At 44.4% G+C, this 20,548-nt stretch overlaps 1 protein-coding gene across 4 annotated transcripts in view; it reads right to left on the reverse strand.

Annotated features, from left to right (window-relative positions):
- SEC31A (SEC31 homolog A (S. cerevisiae)) overlaps window positions 1-20,548 on the reverse strand; it is a 42,755-nt gene that overhangs the window by 16,822 nt on the left and 5,385 nt on the right. For 3 of the 4 annotated variants that reach the window (XM_009083005.1, XM_009083004.1, XM_009083003.1), the window contains exons 5-17: window positions 19,772-19,912; window positions 18,418-18,560; window positions 17,434-17,533; window positions 15,669-15,830; window positions 15,328-15,480; window positions 13,717-13,950; window positions 12,772-12,846; window positions 6,985-7,060; window positions 6,174-6,352; window positions 3,943-4,069; window positions 2,830-2,975; window positions 1,043-1,216; window positions 378-551 (exon numbers count right to left, since the gene is read on the reverse strand). In XM_009083005.1, coding sequence (XP_009081253.1) covers window positions 378-551; window positions 1,043-1,216; window positions 2,830-2,975; window positions 3,943-4,069; window positions 6,174-6,352; window positions 6,985-7,060; window positions 12,772-12,846; window positions 13,717-13,950; window positions 15,328-15,480; window positions 15,669-15,830; window positions 17,434-17,533; window positions 18,418-18,560; window positions 19,772-19,912 — 1,884 coding nt within the window. Of the gene's footprint in view, window positions 1-377; window positions 552-1,042; window positions 1,217-2,829; window positions 2,976-3,942; window positions 4,070-6,173; window positions 6,353-6,984; window positions 7,061-9,652; window positions 9,731-10,400; window positions 10,452-12,771; window positions 12,847-13,716; window positions 13,951-15,327; window positions 15,481-15,668; window positions 15,831-17,433; window positions 17,534-18,417; window positions 18,561-19,771; window positions 19,913-20,548 lie in introns of all 4 variants that reach the window. The other variant, XM_009083002.1, reaches the window with a different exon arrangement.

Raw genomic sequence — 20,548 nt, forward strand, 5'->3', positions numbered from 1 at the left:
ATAATCAGCTCCAGAAGAAGCTGCTGAGCAGCATGAACAACCCCCAGGGCCTGCAGGAATGGGACAGCATCAGGGACTATGAGAGGAAGAACAGAAAACTCCTGCACTGCTCTCCCACACAGCTGTTCTTGGCACTGAAGGACATTTTCAAAGAGGGAAAACACCTAATCTTCAGAAGTAAGCTACTTGACGAGGTGTGCAATGCACACGAGGAGTAAAGGAGGCATCTGTACTGATTGAAAGGAAACATCAATGATTTTTACCACAAGGTAGAGGTGTGATCGAGAGAAAGGAATGAAATTATATCCATCACTCTCCAGAACTTAAGCAGCTGTAATGGGAAGATGCAGCTTGCTGTGGTGGCAAAAAACACTTACCTGCTGGTAATACTGCTGGCCTGGAGCCTGGGGTGCTTGCATCCGTCCAGCCACGGGGCCAGCTCGTCCTTTGGGCATGGGCTCTCTCTCATATGGTCCCTTGGGGCCATCCTGTCCCACTGGCAGCTCCCCTTGGGCTCTGCAAAGTCTGTCCCGTAGCTGCACGATGTTCGGCTGCCATCAGAAAAGGACAGTGAAGGAAGGTTAACTGCACTGCCTGTCAGCCAGTGCATCACACCAAGAGGCTGACTGGCCACACACCCTCTCAGAAACCTGCACTGCTTCATTTGATTGGAGTAAGTCTTTTCTGCATGAGACATGGGGCCATTGGAACTGCCTTACATGTGCCTACCTCATTCCCAAAGCAGCCAAGTATCAGCTGATGGAGAATGAGAAACTAAAAGTAAATAGCCAAATGTCAAGGTACATATTTCATCTGCCACGTCTGCCTTGCAGGATGGACACCCTTTGGCAGTCACTGGCTGCAGGGACAAGGGTGTGAAATGAAGAGGGAGCAGAAGGTGGCTGTGTGTTTCTGCCAGCTCAGCAGGTGCTGTGCAGGGTGAGGGGAAACAGCCTGACCCATCACACCCTGAGGTGCACGTCCTGATGTCTAACTGCACCGTGCAGAGACCTTGGCTTGAAGTATACCTGTTCACACATACCTGGTTGGTGTTTGCAGGGAGGAAGGTCAAAGCTGCAGCAAGGCTTCCCTGAGCAGCCAGGAGGTTGGCATACTGGCTCATCTTATCAGCCAAAAGGGCCCCCACAGCATTAGGGTCCACAGCCTGGGTGAGCTGCACAGCTTTGCGCAGGATTACGACTTTCTCTATTAAATCCTGAAAGATCAGGGGAAAAAAAACACCCCCAGGTAATTACAACCAAGTGAAGTAGGGCCATGGCTAACCACTGCTGTAGAGGACTGATTCACAAGGAATACTCTACATCTTGCCTTTCTTTCATATCCCCAAACACCAGAGCTGGTCTTGGTTGGGTTTCCTCTTGGTCCTAAATTACAGGAACATTTTCTGCTCATTTTCCTCATATTTTTCTTACTCTCACTGTATTTATATTGAAAGATACTACCAATATTCATTGGCCAAAATTAACATGCAATCCCCTATAAAAATCTTACAAGGATTTTAACCACACATCACGAATAAGAACTGCTTTGTGCCTGCTTTATAAAACATTTTGATGAAGAAAAGGTTGTGTGGAAACCTCATAGCACCTTCCAGGATCTGAAGGGGCTTCAGGGAAGCTGCAGAGGGACTGTCTCTTAGGAGCTGCAGTGACAGGACAAGGGGCAATGGGTACAAATTGAAGGAGGGCAAATTCAGGTTAGATATTAAGAAAAAGTTTTTTCCTGTGAGGGTGGTGAGACACTGGCACAGGTTGCCCAGGGAGGTAGGAGGGGGCTGAGACTAGATAACCTCTAAGGTCTATTTGAACCCCTAAAATTCTAGGAATCTATGATTTTCGTTTTTCAAAATCAGCACTTCAAAAAAGGCAAGTTAATAACAAAAGGAAAAAAATCATGATAACCAACAGCTTCTACAAGTTTCTGCAATTCCACATCATAGTAAACAAGCAACCTAATTATGACTTCAGCAATTACTTTTCAATTTTAGAGAAAAAAGTAATGCAACCAAAATGCAAATTGAAACTGAAGGTAAATATGGATATAAAGCCCTCAAAATCAAGAAGCTTTGCTAATTCAAAACTGGAGAGAGTTAATAATGTGAAGCAAAGCTCATACACACTGCAGTTCCTTCAATTAGCTAAACAAGAGACTCACAGCACCACTAAGTAACATTACTTTAAGTGCTTTCTAAAACTGGTCCTTCAAAAGGCCCTGAACAGATGGAAGTAACTAAGATTGTGCTATAAAATTATTCCATAATTGCTTCATTCCACTCATCAATCCTATTCCTCCAAGATATTTGTTACATGCAATATATTTCACTGCTGGAAACCAAGCCCTGGATGTGCAACCCCATAGGGAAAACTCTCATGAGAACCTTCCTACAGTTTTCCCTCCAGACTTAATTCTAATTCTTTAGATTTCTTCTCCTGAACATCTAGGCCATCCAAAAGTAGAAATGTCCAAGTATTCCCTAACTGCAAAGGATGCATTCAAAGACCCTTCTTCTTTACTCTAAAGCCCTATAGTTGCCTTTTTACACAAGAAGTGTACTAACACAACTACCCAAAGAATGGAGCAAACACGAGGGCTACTGTGCTTCGCAACACATTTTCCAGCATCATATTCATGTGTTATTTTTAGGAAAGCCACCCAATTCCAGGAGGAAAAGGCTTGCACCCTGATAGACAAGCAGCTTGATAGACATGTAGCTATCAGACAGCAAAGCTCTACAATACATCATTTGATTCAAACACCAAATGATCACAGTGTGTTACTTCCAACACCTTTCTTAAAAGAATCACCAACCTGAAGGGACAGGGGGCTGTTTCCATCCTGAACTTTGGTCCAACAAGCAACGAGTTTATCCACATTGCCGGCACAAATGAAACAGAGACAAGCTTGTGTCTGCAGAACGCTGTCCCCCTCATTCTCCAGCCTGCTACCCAAGAGATCTAGATAAAATATGACAAAGATGCTGGTGAATCACTTCAGTGATCCCTCCCCATCACTGCTGAAGCTTACAACACCTCTTGTTTCTCTGCTCAGCAGTGAAAAGCAATGCTGCCTCTGGGCTCTGTTGGTAAGGACATACTCCAGTGTCCAGCACACATTATCTCACAGGAGTCCAGGGCACTTCAGAGACAGTTATTGTCATGGCAGCAAGAAGCTGTCAAATTACTGCAAACCTGAGATGCACCAGAGGGCACAGTCCATCTGCCAATGTGACAAAGGACAAGAGGCCAGGGTTTGACTCTCCCCTCCACCACCCACTTCTGCAGTCCCTCACTGCAGGAGTGTGACCTGAGTGTGCAACTGTGAGCAAAGCCACGATACTGTTGTGAGCTGATGTGTGCTCAGATGAGTCACACACCTCCCCAGACACCATGGCTGGTGTCTGAAGGCACAGGGTGTCAGGCACATAGCTACTGGCAATGTCACTTCCCTGTGGGTTAAACCCAGCTAGCTGTCTGCCATCCAGCACACAAGGGCAGGGATGCTCACTGCCTGTCAAAAAGGACTCTTCCCAAGAAGTCCAAGTTGATACTGGGAAAGAACAGTGAAGTGCTTCCCTGAAACACTTCTACTTGCATCTCATGTGCAAACAGTCCAAGACACTGGTCCCTATTGCCCATCTGAAATGGTAAGAGACCAGCAGCTATGCACTGCACAGGCAATACCAGGACACAGCTGCTCAGAAGGGTCTGAGCTCTGTGCACAGAAAATCAGGGAATGTCCTGGCAATGCAGCACCCCAAAGGCTGGTTTCTCTCCTCCTCTGCAGCAGGACTGAGGAGCTATATTATCCATGAAAGCAGCCAGCAAGGCATTGCAACAGTATACTGAAAGGAGAACAGTCCTGGCAAAGTGTCGTTTGGCTGGAAGTAGAATAAATCACATCCAATCTGTAAAGTGTCCTTACCACAAAGGCCTGCAAACTCATCTGGCCTGGCATAAGTGAGCACAGCAGCCAAAGCTTCTCTCCAATTCTGCAGGTCACAAGACTGCACAATCTCTTTCCAGTTCTTCGTTACCACTGCAGTGATGAGCTAGACCAGAAGGAGAGAAACCACAGTTAAGATCTTGGCAGGATTTCCTCTGGGTTTTTTAAGATACAGTATAATTTGCATTTGTTCAAGTCTGCCCATCCCCACTGTATCCAGGGTCACAACAGATACTGCACTGCAGCTCAACAGCTGCTCAAGAGTATGTTTTACTCCAGAAGGAGTAGAGTGAAAATCATAAAACAAGCTCAGACAACACACACAGGTCAACTGTTCTTGCTACAAAATGGGCAAGAACAAAATGCACAGAACTCCACTAGCTGGGACTGTTGCTAGCCCCTTCAGATCCTGGATGGTGCTATGAGATCTCCACATAACCTTGTCTTATCAACCAGAGATGCTTGTAGTGTCCCTCCTCTTTACTCAAACACTCAAACTGCCTGTCCACAAGCCCCTTGAACAGCATTCCAGTTTTTTCCTCCTCAAACTCTGCCTCCAGTTATTTTGCTTCAGACAAAAGACAGACTTGGCAGCTATGCTGCTATTTAGTGAACTAAGCCCTGTTGCCATGCCAAGACTTCAAGCTCAGGAACAGCTGAACAAGCAGTAAGTTTGCAGTTTGGGACCAGGAAAGAACAAAACACACGGGAACAACAAATGCCAGATCCTAACTACAAGGTCAACGCTTGCTTGTTAGCACAGGCACAGATAACTGGTCAGCTCTCCATGAAAATACCTTGTCCCAAAGGACTAACTACAGTGAAGAAATTTCTCATATGCTATAAATTCTCCTTTCTCTGATTAGAAGCCAAAGGCAGGAAAGTAACTGGGGACACGGGAAGGTATTCTACGATATTAATACTTGATATTTTCCTTTTTGCACTTATCCAGTACTGGAAGGGCAAATTGCTCCTATCTCAAGCTGGATTGCTGGCAATGACCTGAAAAATCCCATTTACAGACCCTAGCCTGTGGTGCTGCATACCCTAACTCCTCCAGTGACAGTGTTTTGCAGCCTTCAACCCTGCTCCAAGAGGGCACACTTAAGACATACCCACTTTGTACATATATATACATACCCACTCCTAGTACTGTATAAAACACCTTTCTTGGACAATGGACTGGTAAAAAATTACTATGAGCAACTTTGTCCCCTCCTCTAAAAGCAGCCATCCTGGCTAAACCAATTGTCCTGTGTTCTTTGAAAGCCACTTCTCCTGTTTCATCCTCCTGTTGCTACTTTCTCATGTCAGCAGTAAAGAAGAAAGACTTGAATGAGCAGCATCAGCACTGCAAAAAAAGCTGAAAATAATAACCACAGGGCATAACACACTGTCGCCTAGACAAAGGGAGATTGATCTACCCTGGGCATACTTTGCTCTCTTCCATGCAGTCACTGAAACAAAGCATCAGCAAAACCTGTTAAAACTGATCACAGGCAGAAACCAACAAAATGCTGCTGGCCCTGAGCATGGGTCATGTGTGACTCTTGAAAAATATGACAAAATAACAGAATAGAATGTGTCCTGCTCAAGATAATTATCTTCACTGCTGAGAACCTATTAGTATATACACAACTCAGACACTGGAGGTGAGATAAATAATACTCTTGTGATACCCAGGTGGTGTTCCTTTTCTTATCAATACATTAAAAAAGAGTTACAGAAATTGATAAGAGAAGGTTGTGTGGAGACCTAATAGCAGCCTTTCAATACATGGAGGGGCTCCAGGAAAGCTGCAGAGGGACTCTGTGTTAGGAGCTGCAGTGACAGGACAAGGGGCAATGGGTGCAAATTGAAAGAGGGGAAATTTAGGTTAGATGTTAGGAAGAAGGTTTTTCCTGTGAGGGTGGCAGGACACAGGCACAGGTTGCCCAGGGAGGGCCTGGCTGGGCCAGGCTGGATGAAGCCTTGAGCAACCTGCTCTGGTGAGAGGTGTCCCTGCCCAGGGCAGGGGGTTGGGACTAGATGATCTCTAAGGTCCATTCCAACCCCTAAAATTCTATGGTTCTATGAAATTTTCAGATGACTTGAAGACTTACTAACTTCTCACAGAAATAAATGTATAAAATGGCAAGAAAACTTTGAAGGTAAAAACGGGAGTTGCCAAAATCATACATGCATGTTAGCTCTTAACTGATAAAACATACCCTGGTAATTTTGCTCTGCATCTTAGCAAAGTACTTCTCCTGTGTCCTAGAAAGCAGCTCCTGCCCTCCTGCGATGGCCAAGATAATGGCATCAGCCATGCGGTTGTCATGTAAGCAGAGATCGACTGCACTCTCAAAGTTCCCTGTCAGCAGGGCCTGGGAGATCAGACCATCCACATCTGCAGTGAGAGAGGAGTGTTTGCAAATGGTGGCACAACAGTCACTTAGAGATGCAACAGCAGGTGATTCTGTCCAACACTGCACAAAGCTGTCTGCAGACCATCCTGCTTCCAAACTCACAGGGATGCCCAAGTAAGTTCATCTCCAGTCACAAACATTAAGTCACAGCCACATCACAGGAGGCACTGTCAGGTATTACTTACCTTGCAGCAGAGCAAGATGGTAGAGGTCTAAATGACCTCTGAAAAAACTACCTTGCACACAGTGTGAGAAAAAGTCAAAGCTAGACAGGGGTCAATGGCTTCTGTGTTACTCAAATGCCCTGGGAGTTTCTGAACAAACAGTGATGCCAGCACCTCATCCCTGATCAGGTGTGTCTTCTTTTGTATCAGAAACTACTCAGACAGCTGCATTTCAGGAGTGTGGTACACAAGTGTTCTGTACTTTCTTTCTTTCCTTAAAAGAAGTGTATTTTCAAGACCTGAATTGCTGTGAAATGAATGCAGTTAAAGGCAAGTCATTCTAACCCTTCCAAATCTTTGCAGAAATTGTCTTCTCACTGGAGCACCAGGGTCAACATCAGTATTTATAAATATCAGCACATACAATGAAATCAAGGATTTATTTTTACCTCCACTAACAGAAATGTTAAATGTTGTCTTTGCAGATCCCAAATCTTCAGTTTCTTGTTTATGGTCCTTCAGCCTCTAAGAGAAAGGAAAAGCATAATACTTGAGATGATGCAAACACTTGGAATACACACACATTTAACAAATTTATGGCTCTTCCATTACAAGTTAAAGTTAGACCTTCAGACTACCAGTTGCTCCAGAGACCATTAACTTAGAAGGGAAGCTTCCCTGTGTGCTGGTTTTGGCTGGGGTAAGGTTAATTTTCTTGTCAGTAACTAGGATGGGACTGTGTTTTGGATTTGTGCTGGAAACAGTGTTGACAGCATAGAGATGTTCTGTTATTGCTAAGCAGTGCTTGCACAGCATCAAGGCCTCTTCTGCTTCTCAGCCCACCCTGACAAGATCTTGGCAGGGGACACAGCTGGGACAGCTGACCACAACTGACCCAAGGGATATTCCAGATCATATGACTTTATGCTCAGCACAATATAAAGCTGTGGGAAGAAGGAAGCAGGGGGATGTTTGGAGTGATGATGTTTGCCTTCCCAAATCACTGTCACACATGGTGGAGTCCTGCTGTTTTGGGGATGGCTGAACACCTCCTGCCCATGGGAGGTGATGATGAATTCGTTGTTTTGCTTTTCTTTTCTTGTCTGTGTGGCTTTTGCTTTACTTACTATACCTTATCTTACAAATACCAGCAACTAGACACTTGGTTCCTGGGTACTGACTTGCATCCATGTATCCATGCCCATATACACACAACCCACTCCAAGCAAAACAACAGCCACAGCCTCTCCCTTCCATCCTCTTTCAACTTCAACCCCTAACAAGAACAGTTTAGCATAATGCTACCTGGGTTCCTCTTTGCTCTGCTTGTACTTCCAGCTCATCCTTGAAACACTGCACTAGGCATACACCCTAGTTTAATTCAGCAAATTACACACAAACACATGCTTAATTTTCAACACAAGTCCAGCACAGATCATGCAGACTTAAGCACTTTGTACTCAGTACAGAAGTGCTCAGGGGACAGAAACTGCTTTTTTATAAAACTCCCCCAGAAATTAAGATAAAGACCATTTTGTGCAAGTACTTGGATTTTGGGATTTCAAACAAAACCTTTCGATAACAAAAAACACCACCAAGAGGGAAGTCTCTCTCTGCCATCAATTTTCACAGTGGAGCCTCAGAAGAGCACAGAAATTGATGCACAGACTGCCTCCTCTGCCACAAGCCATTGCTCTAGTACATACAGTCTCACAGGTCTGCTGAGAACACCCTGCCTGAATGCTGATTAGTGAAACTGTACTTCAGAGCATGAAGTACAGAGTCTACCAAAGCCAGGCATTTGGATGGGGAGGCAAGTCTGAAATGAGCTTTATGTTTGGCTCATGAAAGGAGGTAGAGTCTGGAAAATTATTCTACTGCCAGATAACATGTGATGTGTGTTTGGTATCAGTTGAGAGGATGTTGTGAATATCACAGGAATAATGTGCCCATCCAGTTAGTTTATGTGACAGCACACCCCAATGCACCATCAGTGGCTTCAGGCCAGTCTCACAAGTATTTACCATCCATGCTGGTAGGCTAACATCACGTTTAGCTGTGAATTCTCTCCTAGAAGAAATGTTTGTTATGAGACATCTAGGACATCTATGCATGACTCCATACAGCAAAATCCTCATACAGTCAGATCCATGTGTCTGCCACTACACTGCCTAAAGAATTAACAAGCAACCAAGCACCTAAGGGAGAGCACTCTGGTTTATTGTTCTTAATCAGCTGCTTGTTATATGGAGTCAAGTGCACCACTCCAACATGCATGAGCCTTAATCCACTGTCCTCATCTCCACAGACAACTGCAGACAGGCACCAAGCACAGGGAGCATAGCTAGTTTGGGACTAACAGCTCAAATTCTAACCCAGAAAGGAGACTGAGGGAATGAGGTTGGCCAGTTCACACACTGATACCAATATTTTTGGTGCTACTGAGCTCACAGGGGAGAGGCTGGGTCTTTAGTGCTAATTATAGGTCTGTCCCTGTATTTCGAACACAGGGCTGAAAATAATGCTGTTCAAATGAGCAGTAATGAACTAAAGCTGTAGGATCCCAAAAGCAGACATGGTTGAGCACAGACTGCCTGGGATAAACCTGGCTGAACTGCTGCAACAAACACTGACAAAGTAGCTAACTACCCTCTGCTCAGTGCAAAGGGGATGGGATGGCACTGTGACATTGGTGGGAGCAATGCAGAGAAAAAATTCTCTCCCTCTTTTCCAGCAGCACAGCTGCATCACTACAAAGGCTTATACCTAGAAACAGGGCATCATGTTTGCTTGGTAATATTCAACCAGAGGGAAGGAGGAAAGGGGAAAAAAAAGCAGCATTAGAGCTGTGGCAGCAAATAATTTAATATGTGTCAGGGAAATGTCAGAGTGAAAATGATGGCAAAATAAAGTCCTTGAGTCTGGTGCCAATTGGACTCATTTAAAATGAGCTTGTTCTTCACTGCTACCAAAATCAATTCACATGATGTCTGAGGCTGATGAGAAAAATCTCAAGCAACTTGTACCATTCTAAATAACTTTTTCTATTTGCACATATCCTCAGCACTAGGTAACAATGGTGAGGTTAACAAGGTTAGTGTAGAGGGCAACAGATACCTCTCCCAAGAACTGCTCCTCTGTAGCCTGGCCTTCCTCTCCCTCGTTCAGCACAGATCCATCAGAGTCTGCAGAAGCCTTCAGCAGAGAGAAGATGCCATAAAAAAGGAGCCAGCAAGAGAGGAAGAAACACTCTGCACTGCAGGGTAGAGCTACCCTCCCACCAGCAACAGTTAGAACCAGACTGCAAATCACAGAAATGCACTGAACACCACAGACATGGGAGAGGTCCCTGTTTCCTTGCTCTTTGCCATTACACAGTGCCTTGTGCTGTTTTCATCTTGCAATAAAACTTTTCTTCCCCATTAGGCAACTAATGACAGATGACATCTGCACTGGCTAAGGCACAAAAGCAATGCAGTCCTGCTGTAGACTAAGGCCACTGCAATTACAATGGGCAATGGCTGAACTGTAATTATCTCTGCTAAGAAGTGTTTTGGGACTACACACTCAGTCTTGCATTTTTTAAAGCCTGGTGAAGGTCCTGCTCTTGAAATCAGCTGCCAGGCAGCACAAAGCGTCAACACACAGGCAGCAAAAAGGAAAGTGGAGGGACACCAGTGAGACCCTGAATTAAACTCTGACTGAGAGCCCTTCATTGATAACAGGGGGAACATCTGAGTGGAAAAATAACTGGATTATTTGTGATTTACTTTGGGACAGCTAGTGGACAAAGAAATTTTTCTTACTTTGCACATTACCATGGCATTATAAAATTAATCACAGAATTATAGATGTGTTTGCTTACCTCTCCCAAGACACCATCTGCAAGACCATTTTTATTCAGGGCAGATGTAATCTAGAAAGCAACCAAGGTTTAAGTAAGTACCCTTTTCCTTTAGAGAAGTAGAGCTCTCACCATTTCTGACTGCAAAGCTGGCACATGTAGCTACTATGCCACTTGCAGAACAGTTAACATGAAACTAAAGCCATTTTTTTCCATCTGGTGATGGATTGACTGCTAAGATCACTGCACCCCCCAAGCTCTGATGGAAACAACAGCTGCTCTATACCTTTAAACCTTTAATTGTTAATTCAGGGGCCTGAAGCCTCGCTAGAGCTGCTGGAAACCACAGTAATGAAAACAGTATGGACACGAGGGGCAAAACCCTCTGTCTGCTCTGGCGAGGGAAAATGAAGCAATGACAATCCCTGTGGAGGAGAAGCAGGAGCTGTGGTTTCAAGCACATCAGGCATATAGTCCTGGGGTAGGATTTTCCAAGGTACAGAAGAGTTAAAATGCCCAGATTTTACTGCTTTGCAAAGCAAATAGGACTTCAGATTCAATTAGGACCCTGAAAACCAGCAATTTAATGTATAGAGTTTATACATGAGATCAGCACTGGGGAGCCTGAGTTTCCTAATGCTGCTAATGTTATCTACTGCATTGAGCATTGCAGGCTTTATTTTACCCTTGTGGGCTCGTTTGGATATAAAGCTGAGCTCAAATTGCTGGAGATGGTTTTCTCTTTCTTTTTTAGCCATTAGTTTCCAATAAAAAGGAGAAATCCAGGACTTGGCTTGGATGAGAATCACAGGTTTTAAGATAACCCCTCTCCATGTTCTTAACAGCTTATTCCAAGAAGCTGAAATCTGTGACCCCATTTTGCTTTCCTTACGCTACCAATAATATGACAAACAAGTTGTGATTTTAATGAGTTTATCATCTGGATATCACAAACTCTCAGATGAGCTGTCTTATGTTGTTTCTTGGCACTAAAAACCCATGGATTCAACTTAAATGTGGAATGCTTGGTTGAGAAACAGCTACATAAAACTGTGTCCTTGCAGCTCCTCTCATGTGTTTCTCAAACACTTGAGTGGCATTGAAGGCCACTCCATTCAGCTATGCTCATTCTCCCCATGCACAGGTCATCTCAAACCCAGAGCAACAGCAGCAGTGAGCTCTAGTCTCATGAGGCCACTCTGCAGGACCCATTACTAAGTTTCAACTGGATTTTCTAATTGAAAGCTGCTTTACAAAAACAGCATTTCCACTGCTGTGTTTGCCATTGAGTCATGCACAAAAATTTAGAAGCTAAGAACAGACTGTTAGCAAAACCATGATTTTTTTTCCTGTAATCATATTAAGTTGGCCCTGAAGGACATTTAATTTGGAAGCATAATGACAGTTTTATGGAGTCAGTCTTGGGTAAAACATTAGTTCAATACAAAGAAAATGAGCTGAACATTCAAATCCACTGCAACAGAACTGAAGAAATAATAAACAGTTCCTGAGTAGAGCACTGAAATCAGCAAAGAGCCAAAAGGCACAGCAGGTATCTCCCTGTAAGGATGTGCAAGTTTGTTCCTGGTAATCGAAATTTTGCCTTTCGAAATGTAACCAGGTTTGACCTCTTTGGGTTGGGTTTTCTTTGTAAAAATGAATGGTGTCTCCCACAAAAAGGACTATCCCAGGTTTTCCAAGGTAGTTAATGATACCCTGAAGATTGCCTACATGTTCTTCAACCAGAAGGCCTAAAACCAGATAATGCTACAGTAAAAGGATGTCACACAACAAAGTTACATGAATAGCTTGAACCAGTAAGTATCAAAGCTTCTTGATGGGTGAGAATTTCAGATCAGCAATGGGCATGGAGGTGCAGACACCTCTAAAGTCTGTTGCCTGCTTTGACATTTCCACTGAACATCCATCCACATTGCAAGGTCACACAGCTCATGAAAAGAATCTAACAAAGCAAACTGCTGGCTGTAAGAATTCTGAAGTCACTCAAGACATGTTTATCTAGACAACATTTAAAGAGCAGAGGGAGATTTCTAGTGTCCTTTGGAACAAAGGAATTCCTTAAGCAACACACCTACTCAAGTCAGCCATAGTTAAATAGAGGCTGTGGCACCATGGGGAACAGTTGTATTATGGCTTTTTGGAGAGCTGCAGCACTGATAAATACTATCTGCTGGGAAACACATTGAAAATAATGTTGTATGAAAATGTTTATTGTATTGAATAGCCTGTGGATACTGGTAATTGTTCTTCCAGTCCCACAGGTAAGTGAGTACTTAACTATACATGACATTATCAATGGTTTAGGCTGTGTTGTGCAGATACATCCATAAGTAAAGCAGTTAATACAAGCACAACTTCCAGGCACATTTACCTTCTTCTTCAGATCATCTTTCCTGTATCCCAAGAGCTCAAGGTATTTAACACGTGAGTCTTCTTCAAAGTTCACCTTTAAAGCAAAGTTAAAGAATATATTGCAATTCACAATTTTTCGTTTTCTCCTTCACAGGCTTTTTACTCAACTGACACAAATTACCCAGTGAGAGCTCATGACTGAGTGGACTGAATCACAGAATTATAGGGGCTGGAATGGCCCTTACAGATCATCCAGCCCCAATCCGTGCCCTGGGCAGGGACACCTCCCACCAGAGCAGGTTGCTCAAGGCTCATCCAACCTGGCTGTGAACACTGCCAGGGTTGGGGCATCTACTGCCTCCCTGGGCAACCTGTGCCAGTGTCTCACCACCCTCACAGCAGAGAGCTTTTTCCTAATACCTAACCTAAATTTCCCCTCTTTCAATTTGTATCCATTGCCCTTTAAAAAGAACTGCAAAAGTCTTCAGTAACTTGGGCACCTGAGCAGGTGGGCAAGGATTCAATCTTGTTATTGAAGGTGAACAATCTGCACTTGGAAACCTCTAAATGCTCATAGTGAGCACTGGAAAGCCCATCTAAAGCTATCCTAAAGCTTTATTCCTTCTCACCAGCTCCCTGTACACAGATATACTGATGGGGGATATCAAAAGCCACAGAGACCGGATGTGGCACTTAGTGCCATGGTCCAGTAATGATGGTAGAGTTAGACTCAATGATCTTTGAGGTCTCTTCCAACCTGGTTGATTCTATTCTATGACTCTACCATGATTTCACATGAACCCCACAAACACCTCTGGAGCCCTGAGGATCCTCTCTGTTCTGCTGGGTACTACTTCTACAGCCTACACCTCTTGGCTCTCAGCATTGCTTCTGCTAAAACACCATAATGTACAGAAGGAAGCACTTCCAAGTCAGCAGGGAACTCCTGGATGGCTCTTGTTACCTTTAAGAAGGCCCACACGTTTTTCTCAAAGTCAGCCAGGGCCATATCGATTTTCTTCTGGCAGTAGCTGACAAAGCCTTCAGACTGCACAGCCTCCTGCAGCTGGTTTGAGCGGGCCAGAAACTCCTTCTCTGTGACCACCTGGCTCACGTAGACATGGTGCTGCAGCTGCTGCTCCATGCCTGGCTGCTGCTGAGCCTTGGCATTCTCAAATGTAACCAGCTTGCCTCCAAACTGCAATTGAAGCACACATGCTACATGTGAGGATAAGAGTACACAGGGCAACATATATAACAAAGTACATGCATACACATATGTATGCACATCATTTCGTTTGGCATATATATGCCTATCATCCAGTGGACAAACACTCCTGACATCAGCTCACTGATTTTTTTCCCCACCAGCCCGGATTTCTATGCATATAAGGAGCTTGCTGGATAAGGATATGCATATGTAAAAAGACTGATAAACACAGCTATTCCTGTGCTTCCTTTTTCTCAGGCAAAAGACTGACCAGAACCTGAGATCTAGAGCTGAGAGCCTGTACAGTGCCCAGCATAAACAGAGTATCTCAGGATATTGCAATGCAATTACCAGAGAAACGTATGCACTGTTAAATAAATGCACTTGTCAGGCTGTTTACCAGATAAAACCCACTCAGAGATGGACAGTATGTTATGACATCATTTGGAGAGGTAAAGTCAACACAAGGAAAAAATTAGGAGCAGTTTTTAATATTATTTCATTCTATAGCTCAAAGTTAGTTTACACAGGCCAGTCCAATAAAGGACAAAATGTACATTTAAAAAACCCAAAAGCCTAGCCAGGAAAAAGACTGACAGCTGGCTCCTGGAAAGGCAGGATGAATAAACACCATTATAAAAAGACACACCAGTCAGTGGCTAGGCAACATCACTTCTCTTTGACAGGAGAAAATTGCATTTAATTTGTGCATCAGATCATGAATAAGCAGACATATGATGCTGAAAATTGAGGAGTATTTCAGCAAAGAAATCCATTTCAAGCAGACAGGCTAAAAATCTCCACGAGACCCCAAAGAAATGACTTGTTGGTTTAGGAAATAAGCCAAAGGTGGAGCTAGAGAAGATGACTGCTCTCAAAAGAGCAGGCCCTTGCCATCCCCTCACCTGGCTCCTCTGCAAATCAACCAGCCATGGAGGAACCTAGTCACTCCTGCTACTTTGATCAAAGTTAAGCTGAGTATTCTCCACCACCCTGACTCACACAGCAGCTCTAGACCACACTCAAGCCTTGCCCAGTTTGGTCTCATTCCCCCCACCCAATGTCTATTTGTTTGTTTCAAAGCAAGCACTGCACATAAATAAAAGCAAAGCCCTAATGCCAAAACAAAACCAAACCAAATATTGGTTGGCAATGTTTCTTTTCCCCAAGTATTTCTGTCAGGGTTTTGCTGTTTTGCTGTCCCAAGTGCCCTGTTTGGAAGCTGCCCTGAGCATCTCCCACCACAATGACAAATGGGAAGTTCTCCCAACGTGGAACAATATTGAACTTCCCCTCCCCTAAAGTGGTGGCACCTGCTAAACACTATCTCCCTGCCTCCCTGGACCAACCATGTCTCATGCTTACCGAGAACGAAGCTCCTATGGGTCGCCGGATCCATTTGGGTGGTTTCTTTAGAGGCAAAACAACACTCTGTGGGGCAGTCTGCTGGGGAAGCTGCAAGGGTGGGAGAGGCTGTCCAGTGCCAAATGGATCAAGGTTTCCAAACGATGATGAAAGCTTTGATAACACAAAGGAGTGGGGGGAAAAAAAACAGAAGTGACATCACTCCAATAAACTAAACATAATAATTTATTTGCACTGAATTGGTATTCCTGCAAGCAGGGCTGCACAGCACACAGCTGCTGGAGGCTTCCCAGGAGCCTGGGTTTTGTTCCCCCCTTTCTCTCCCTGACATTTCTCAATACCTGGTCAACTTGCTTCTGCCTCAAGCCATCCGAGCTGCCTCCCATGATGGAGTAAATGCTGATGCGCCCATCGAAGGAAGCCGCAGACAACACCGCAGGGTTCCTGGGACACCACTGGATATCAAAGCACCACTGTGTGTTCGTGGGCAGCTCATACAGCACCTGGGCAGCAAAACCAAGTCCAGCAAATCAGAGCTTCGTCCAATAGCAACAATTCTCCTGCCTGCCCTGAGACTGTTCTGCTCTTCTTGCTCCCCAGCAGCCTCCACATCACAGTACACACTAACACTGGGCAAACCCTGACAATCCTCAAACAGCAGATTATCAGACCACTGTTTCATAGAATCAACCAGGTTGGAAAAGACCTCCAAAATCATCAAGTCCAACTCTACCGTGGTCACTAGCCCATGGCACTAAGTGCCACATCCAGTCTCCCTCTGATAACCTCCAGGGATGGTGAATCCACCACCTCCCTGGGCAGCACATTCCAATGCCTGAGCACTCTCTCTGTAAAAAATATCTGCCTAGTATCCAACCTAAACCTCCCCTGGCAGAGCTGGAGTCTGTGCCCTCTTGTCCTGCTGCTGGTTGCCTGGGAGAAGAGACCAACCCCCACCTGACTCCAACCTCCTGTCAGGGAGTTGCAGAGGGTGATCAGGTCTCCCCTGAGCCTCCTCTTCTCCAGGCTAAATAATTCCAACTCCCTTAGCCTCTTCATTTCCTTCTCTTCCCATTATATCTTCTGTTTAGTCCACACAGGTCAAATTATGCACGTATGTCTGTGCTGTCCTAGCTGGGAGCTGCTGACATTCATGCTAGCTTATTCAGAGCTACTTGGGGTATCTCTACACACTACATGGAGAGATGTTCAGGCTCTAAAGTAAGTCTGCTTTCACAGGAAAATTAGAAAAGGTAACACCTGCACTGTGGGCAGACAGCCTCTTGTGCCCTGGAACAGACAAGCTCCTCTTACAGCAATCATTTAACCACAAACTAGGAGCAGCTCACAGAAGAAAAGGCTAACTGTCAGCAAAATGCTGTCTCCCAGGAAACTGCTTTTTATTTTTGATAAAAACATGTAGTATGACTCATCCACATGTAAAAACTTTGTGACAGCACAGGATTCAGCTCATAACTCATTTACCACCCTACAGCTTTTGCATGTTTGGGCTAATGTCTGAATTTCAGAAACACTTCTCACTTCAGGATTATTGGCCACTGCAGGCAAGGAGCCCTCCAGCCTGAAGCCCTTCTTGGGTCCTAGGGACAAACACTCAAGTTGTCTGAAAAGCAGGTCTGCATCCCCTTTGAAAGCCCAAAAGGGTGGAGTGGGAATGCACTTGAGTGGCTCTCGCTGATCTGCCATTCCTGTAGTATTCTACAAAATCCCTCTCCCGCGAATAAAAGTTCTTACAGAAGGAAAAAGGCAAAGGCACTTGCACCAATGATCCAGCCACACTGGGCCCAAAACAAAGGGTAGGAAACATATATTTAGTTTCAGTGGAGCCACTTCCATCTCTTATAAAGAACAGGGACATTATTTCTCTCAGCAGGAGAGAAGCAGCAAGGACAAACATGGAATAACAATATAGGAAGGAACCCTGCACCATGAGAACAAGCTCAGAAGACACATACAGCAAACACCAGTACTCAGGATAGGGAGAAACATCCCACAGAAGCATCATTCCTAGGAATGCAAGCACTCCAACTTGTGCTCTGCATGTCCACCTCTGAACAGAGATTTAAAGTGCTGTGCATACAATACCTCTCCTGTGTTAGGGTTGGAGCAGAGAATTTTAGCATCCTTCCCACAGCTAAGCAGCAGCTCTGGATCTGCCATGCTCCAGGCAATGGCCAATATACCCCTGCATGGAAAGTCACAAGCAAAAAAAGTTTAATGAAAAATAGTGATAAATAAAGCATATTTATAAACCAAGTTTCTACATTAGCTGAGCATCCCACCTCAAAATGCCCTCCTCACTCCTCCTTCCTACAGGAGGAGAAATTTCCCAATGTTATCAGCACTTTATTTGTTTATATAGACGCTTTCTATTTCCCCCATTAAAAGGTATGAAGACAGACAATGTATCTGAAAATTAAATGCAGCAGTTATATGGGACGAGCTGGACATCAGAGTAAGAAAATGTTTTGTTTGCCTGCAGTATCATTTACAGTGTGCAAACCTGTAGGTAAGGGCAGTGACTGAAGTTTGTCAGCTTCTTTTTATTAGCAGGAGATTCAAGTCAGCAGAACCACTGGCAGCAGTTTTGGTAGGACGACTTACTGCTGTTCTCCCTCCTTAAATCAAGCACTGGTTTTGAGCAATACAAAAAACTTCACTAATGATTGAGGAGGGACAAGAATGTAACAAAATCTTCCACTGTACCCAAATTTAAGGCATTTAGGGCACTGAAGGGCAGAGAAACTGTTTAAGGTCAGATGTGATGAGCCCAGGTGCACCTTCAGGACATTGTTCAGGCAAAAATCAGCTACTACTAACTGCACCTCATCTCCCTCTTCTCAAAAAGCATAGAAACAAACTAGTAGCTTGAGCCTTTGAGCAGTATTCATTCATTTATTTATTTTATTTCTGGGGCTTGTTCCCTTCAAAAGTACCAGGCTATGTACAGCTTGCTGCTGGAATCACCAGCTCCACGTGAGCCTTCACAGGGAACTGAGATGTACAAACTGGTGCACAGCCACCACCAGAGCACACACCACAGAGCAGGAGGCTGCTTAAGACTCATACCTTGTATGATTTTCTAGAACACGAAGTGGTGAGGAGGCAAATCTTAGGTCCCACATCTGAATAACAGGCAACCTGTCATCCTCCGAGGCCAAAACCATCTGGGTAGCAACATCAGGGTGCCATGCCAAGCCCGAGCAGTGCATCTGAGGGACAACATTGTGCCAAAGAATCAAATAACTAAGCAGCACTAAAGTGAAAAAAAAAAATCAACTAGGACAAATGTTCCTACATGCACAGTAAGACACAGTTGCTGTGTTTCTGGGCATTATTTCTGACTGCATTTTGTTGGGATATTCTCCTCATTTCAATGAGTGAGACTTGCAGTTAGTTTCCCAAGGTCATCTCAAAGAGATGATGTCGTGCTGACTTTTTCAGTCCTGTGTTTTAATGTGAGAAAGCTTTTGCTGTAATATTTTCATTACTATTCTAATAAAAGCCATCACATTGTCATGTGAACACTGTAACAGGACCACAACCACATGATGAAGACATCATACTGTGCTGCTGTTATGTTAGGTAACAAATACATAAAACATCAAGAGTTACAGTTTATCCAAGGAAGAGTGCAATGACCAAGCAGCAGTGCAGTTAACAGTTACTTCATATAAGCATTTCTAAGCTACATTTTAAACTCCTGCTACATCCTCAAAGTTTGTTATAGCAATGTTCCATTTAAAATAATACAGAATTACACAAATATGTCACTCCCCTCCTCAAGTACAACAGGCTCCTTTTCCACATTTCTACTGCCTAAGGAGCAGGTAGAAGTACACAAGGCAGAGTCCCTTTAACCTGCTCAGCACCACACTCTGTGGTGCTGCCCACCACAGACCTTGCCCTCTCCAAGCTCAGCTCAGCCTGCTCCAGACCACAGAAGCACAGACCACAGCTCCATCAGTCACCTGTGTCCTGCCAGGGCTCAGTCCTTGTGCTGATCCCACATGTGATGCCAAGGAGGAAGCTCTCTCTGTCTGAGCAGACGTCACCTGCTCTGTGAAACAAAATGTGCTCACCCAGAGCACATCAGCTGTAGCCTCATCTCTCCAGCACATAAAATGTCATTTTTGACTAGCTGAATAAAAATTTCTTATGGTAGCCCCAAATAGTTCAGTAAGGGCTTTCTCAAAGCTAACTTAACACCCTGATAGGACATCTGGGTGCCCTGCCTTGCTTCAATCTGCCTGTTTCATTTATGATGCTGGCAATCCCTCTGCATAAACACAGCCTTTTAAGAGAAAACTGAGCCAGAAACCAGTGTCTATGTAAGAAGGGGTGCTGTGAGCTGTCCCTACAGGCCAAGAAGTACCCCAGACCTCTCTGCCAGCACCCACACAGCCCCAGGGGAGCTACTCACCCGGTTGTTGTGGTCACTGACTTTGATGATGGGCTCATTCTTCCTGAGATCCCACACGGTGGCTCGGCCGCTGGGGCTGGCAGATGCCAAGATGTGCTGGACTTGCCTGTTCCATGCAATGCAGCTGATGTCCTCGAGAGGCTGTCACACACACAGAACAGCCTCTCACAACTTTGCCAAACTGAAGACTCAAACCCTGTTATTTTCACGACCTGCTAAAATTTGAATCTGCAAGGAGACTCATCCCAAGTACTACGTGTGTTCTGGTTTCCTATGTACATATGCTGTGGGGTGCAACACCTGAAAACCTGATTTATAAGCTGTCAGCACTTCTCTGTGAAGTTACTTCCTGCTTTACAATACTACATATTAGTTACTGAAAGAAGACGAAGCACAAGTGTCTTCAAGAACAGAAAATTACTCCATGAAAGTATATCTGAACTGCCCTTTCACCTGGAATTATTAAGTTTTGACCTCGCATAAAAAAAAGTTTGGAGGAATTCTGCTGAGGTTTTTTATTCCTCCCGATGCTTACTGAGGGGAAGTAAAGAATTAAGACATCTGAGAATTAAAAGCAATGCTAACCCTGTCCTTGCTGCCCTGTTATTTCCAGCTGTCACTAAGTATATGGACTAAAAGATGTCCTAGCCTAAAATATAGCTCCTCCTCCAGAGGAAGCCATGAAATTGGTAAGAGGACTGGAGCATCTCCCCTATGAAGACAGGCTGAGGAATTTGGGGCTGTTCAGCCTGGAGAAGACTGCATGGAGACCTCATA

The sequence above is a fragment of the Acanthisitta chloris genome, unplaced genomic scaffold, assembly GCF_000695815.1.
Source record: "Acanthisitta chloris isolate BGI_N310 unplaced genomic scaffold, ASM69581v1 scaffold15209, whole genome shotgun sequence".
Taxonomy (NCBI): domain Eukaryota; kingdom Metazoa; phylum Chordata; class Aves; order Passeriformes; family Acanthisittidae; genus Acanthisitta; species Acanthisitta chloris.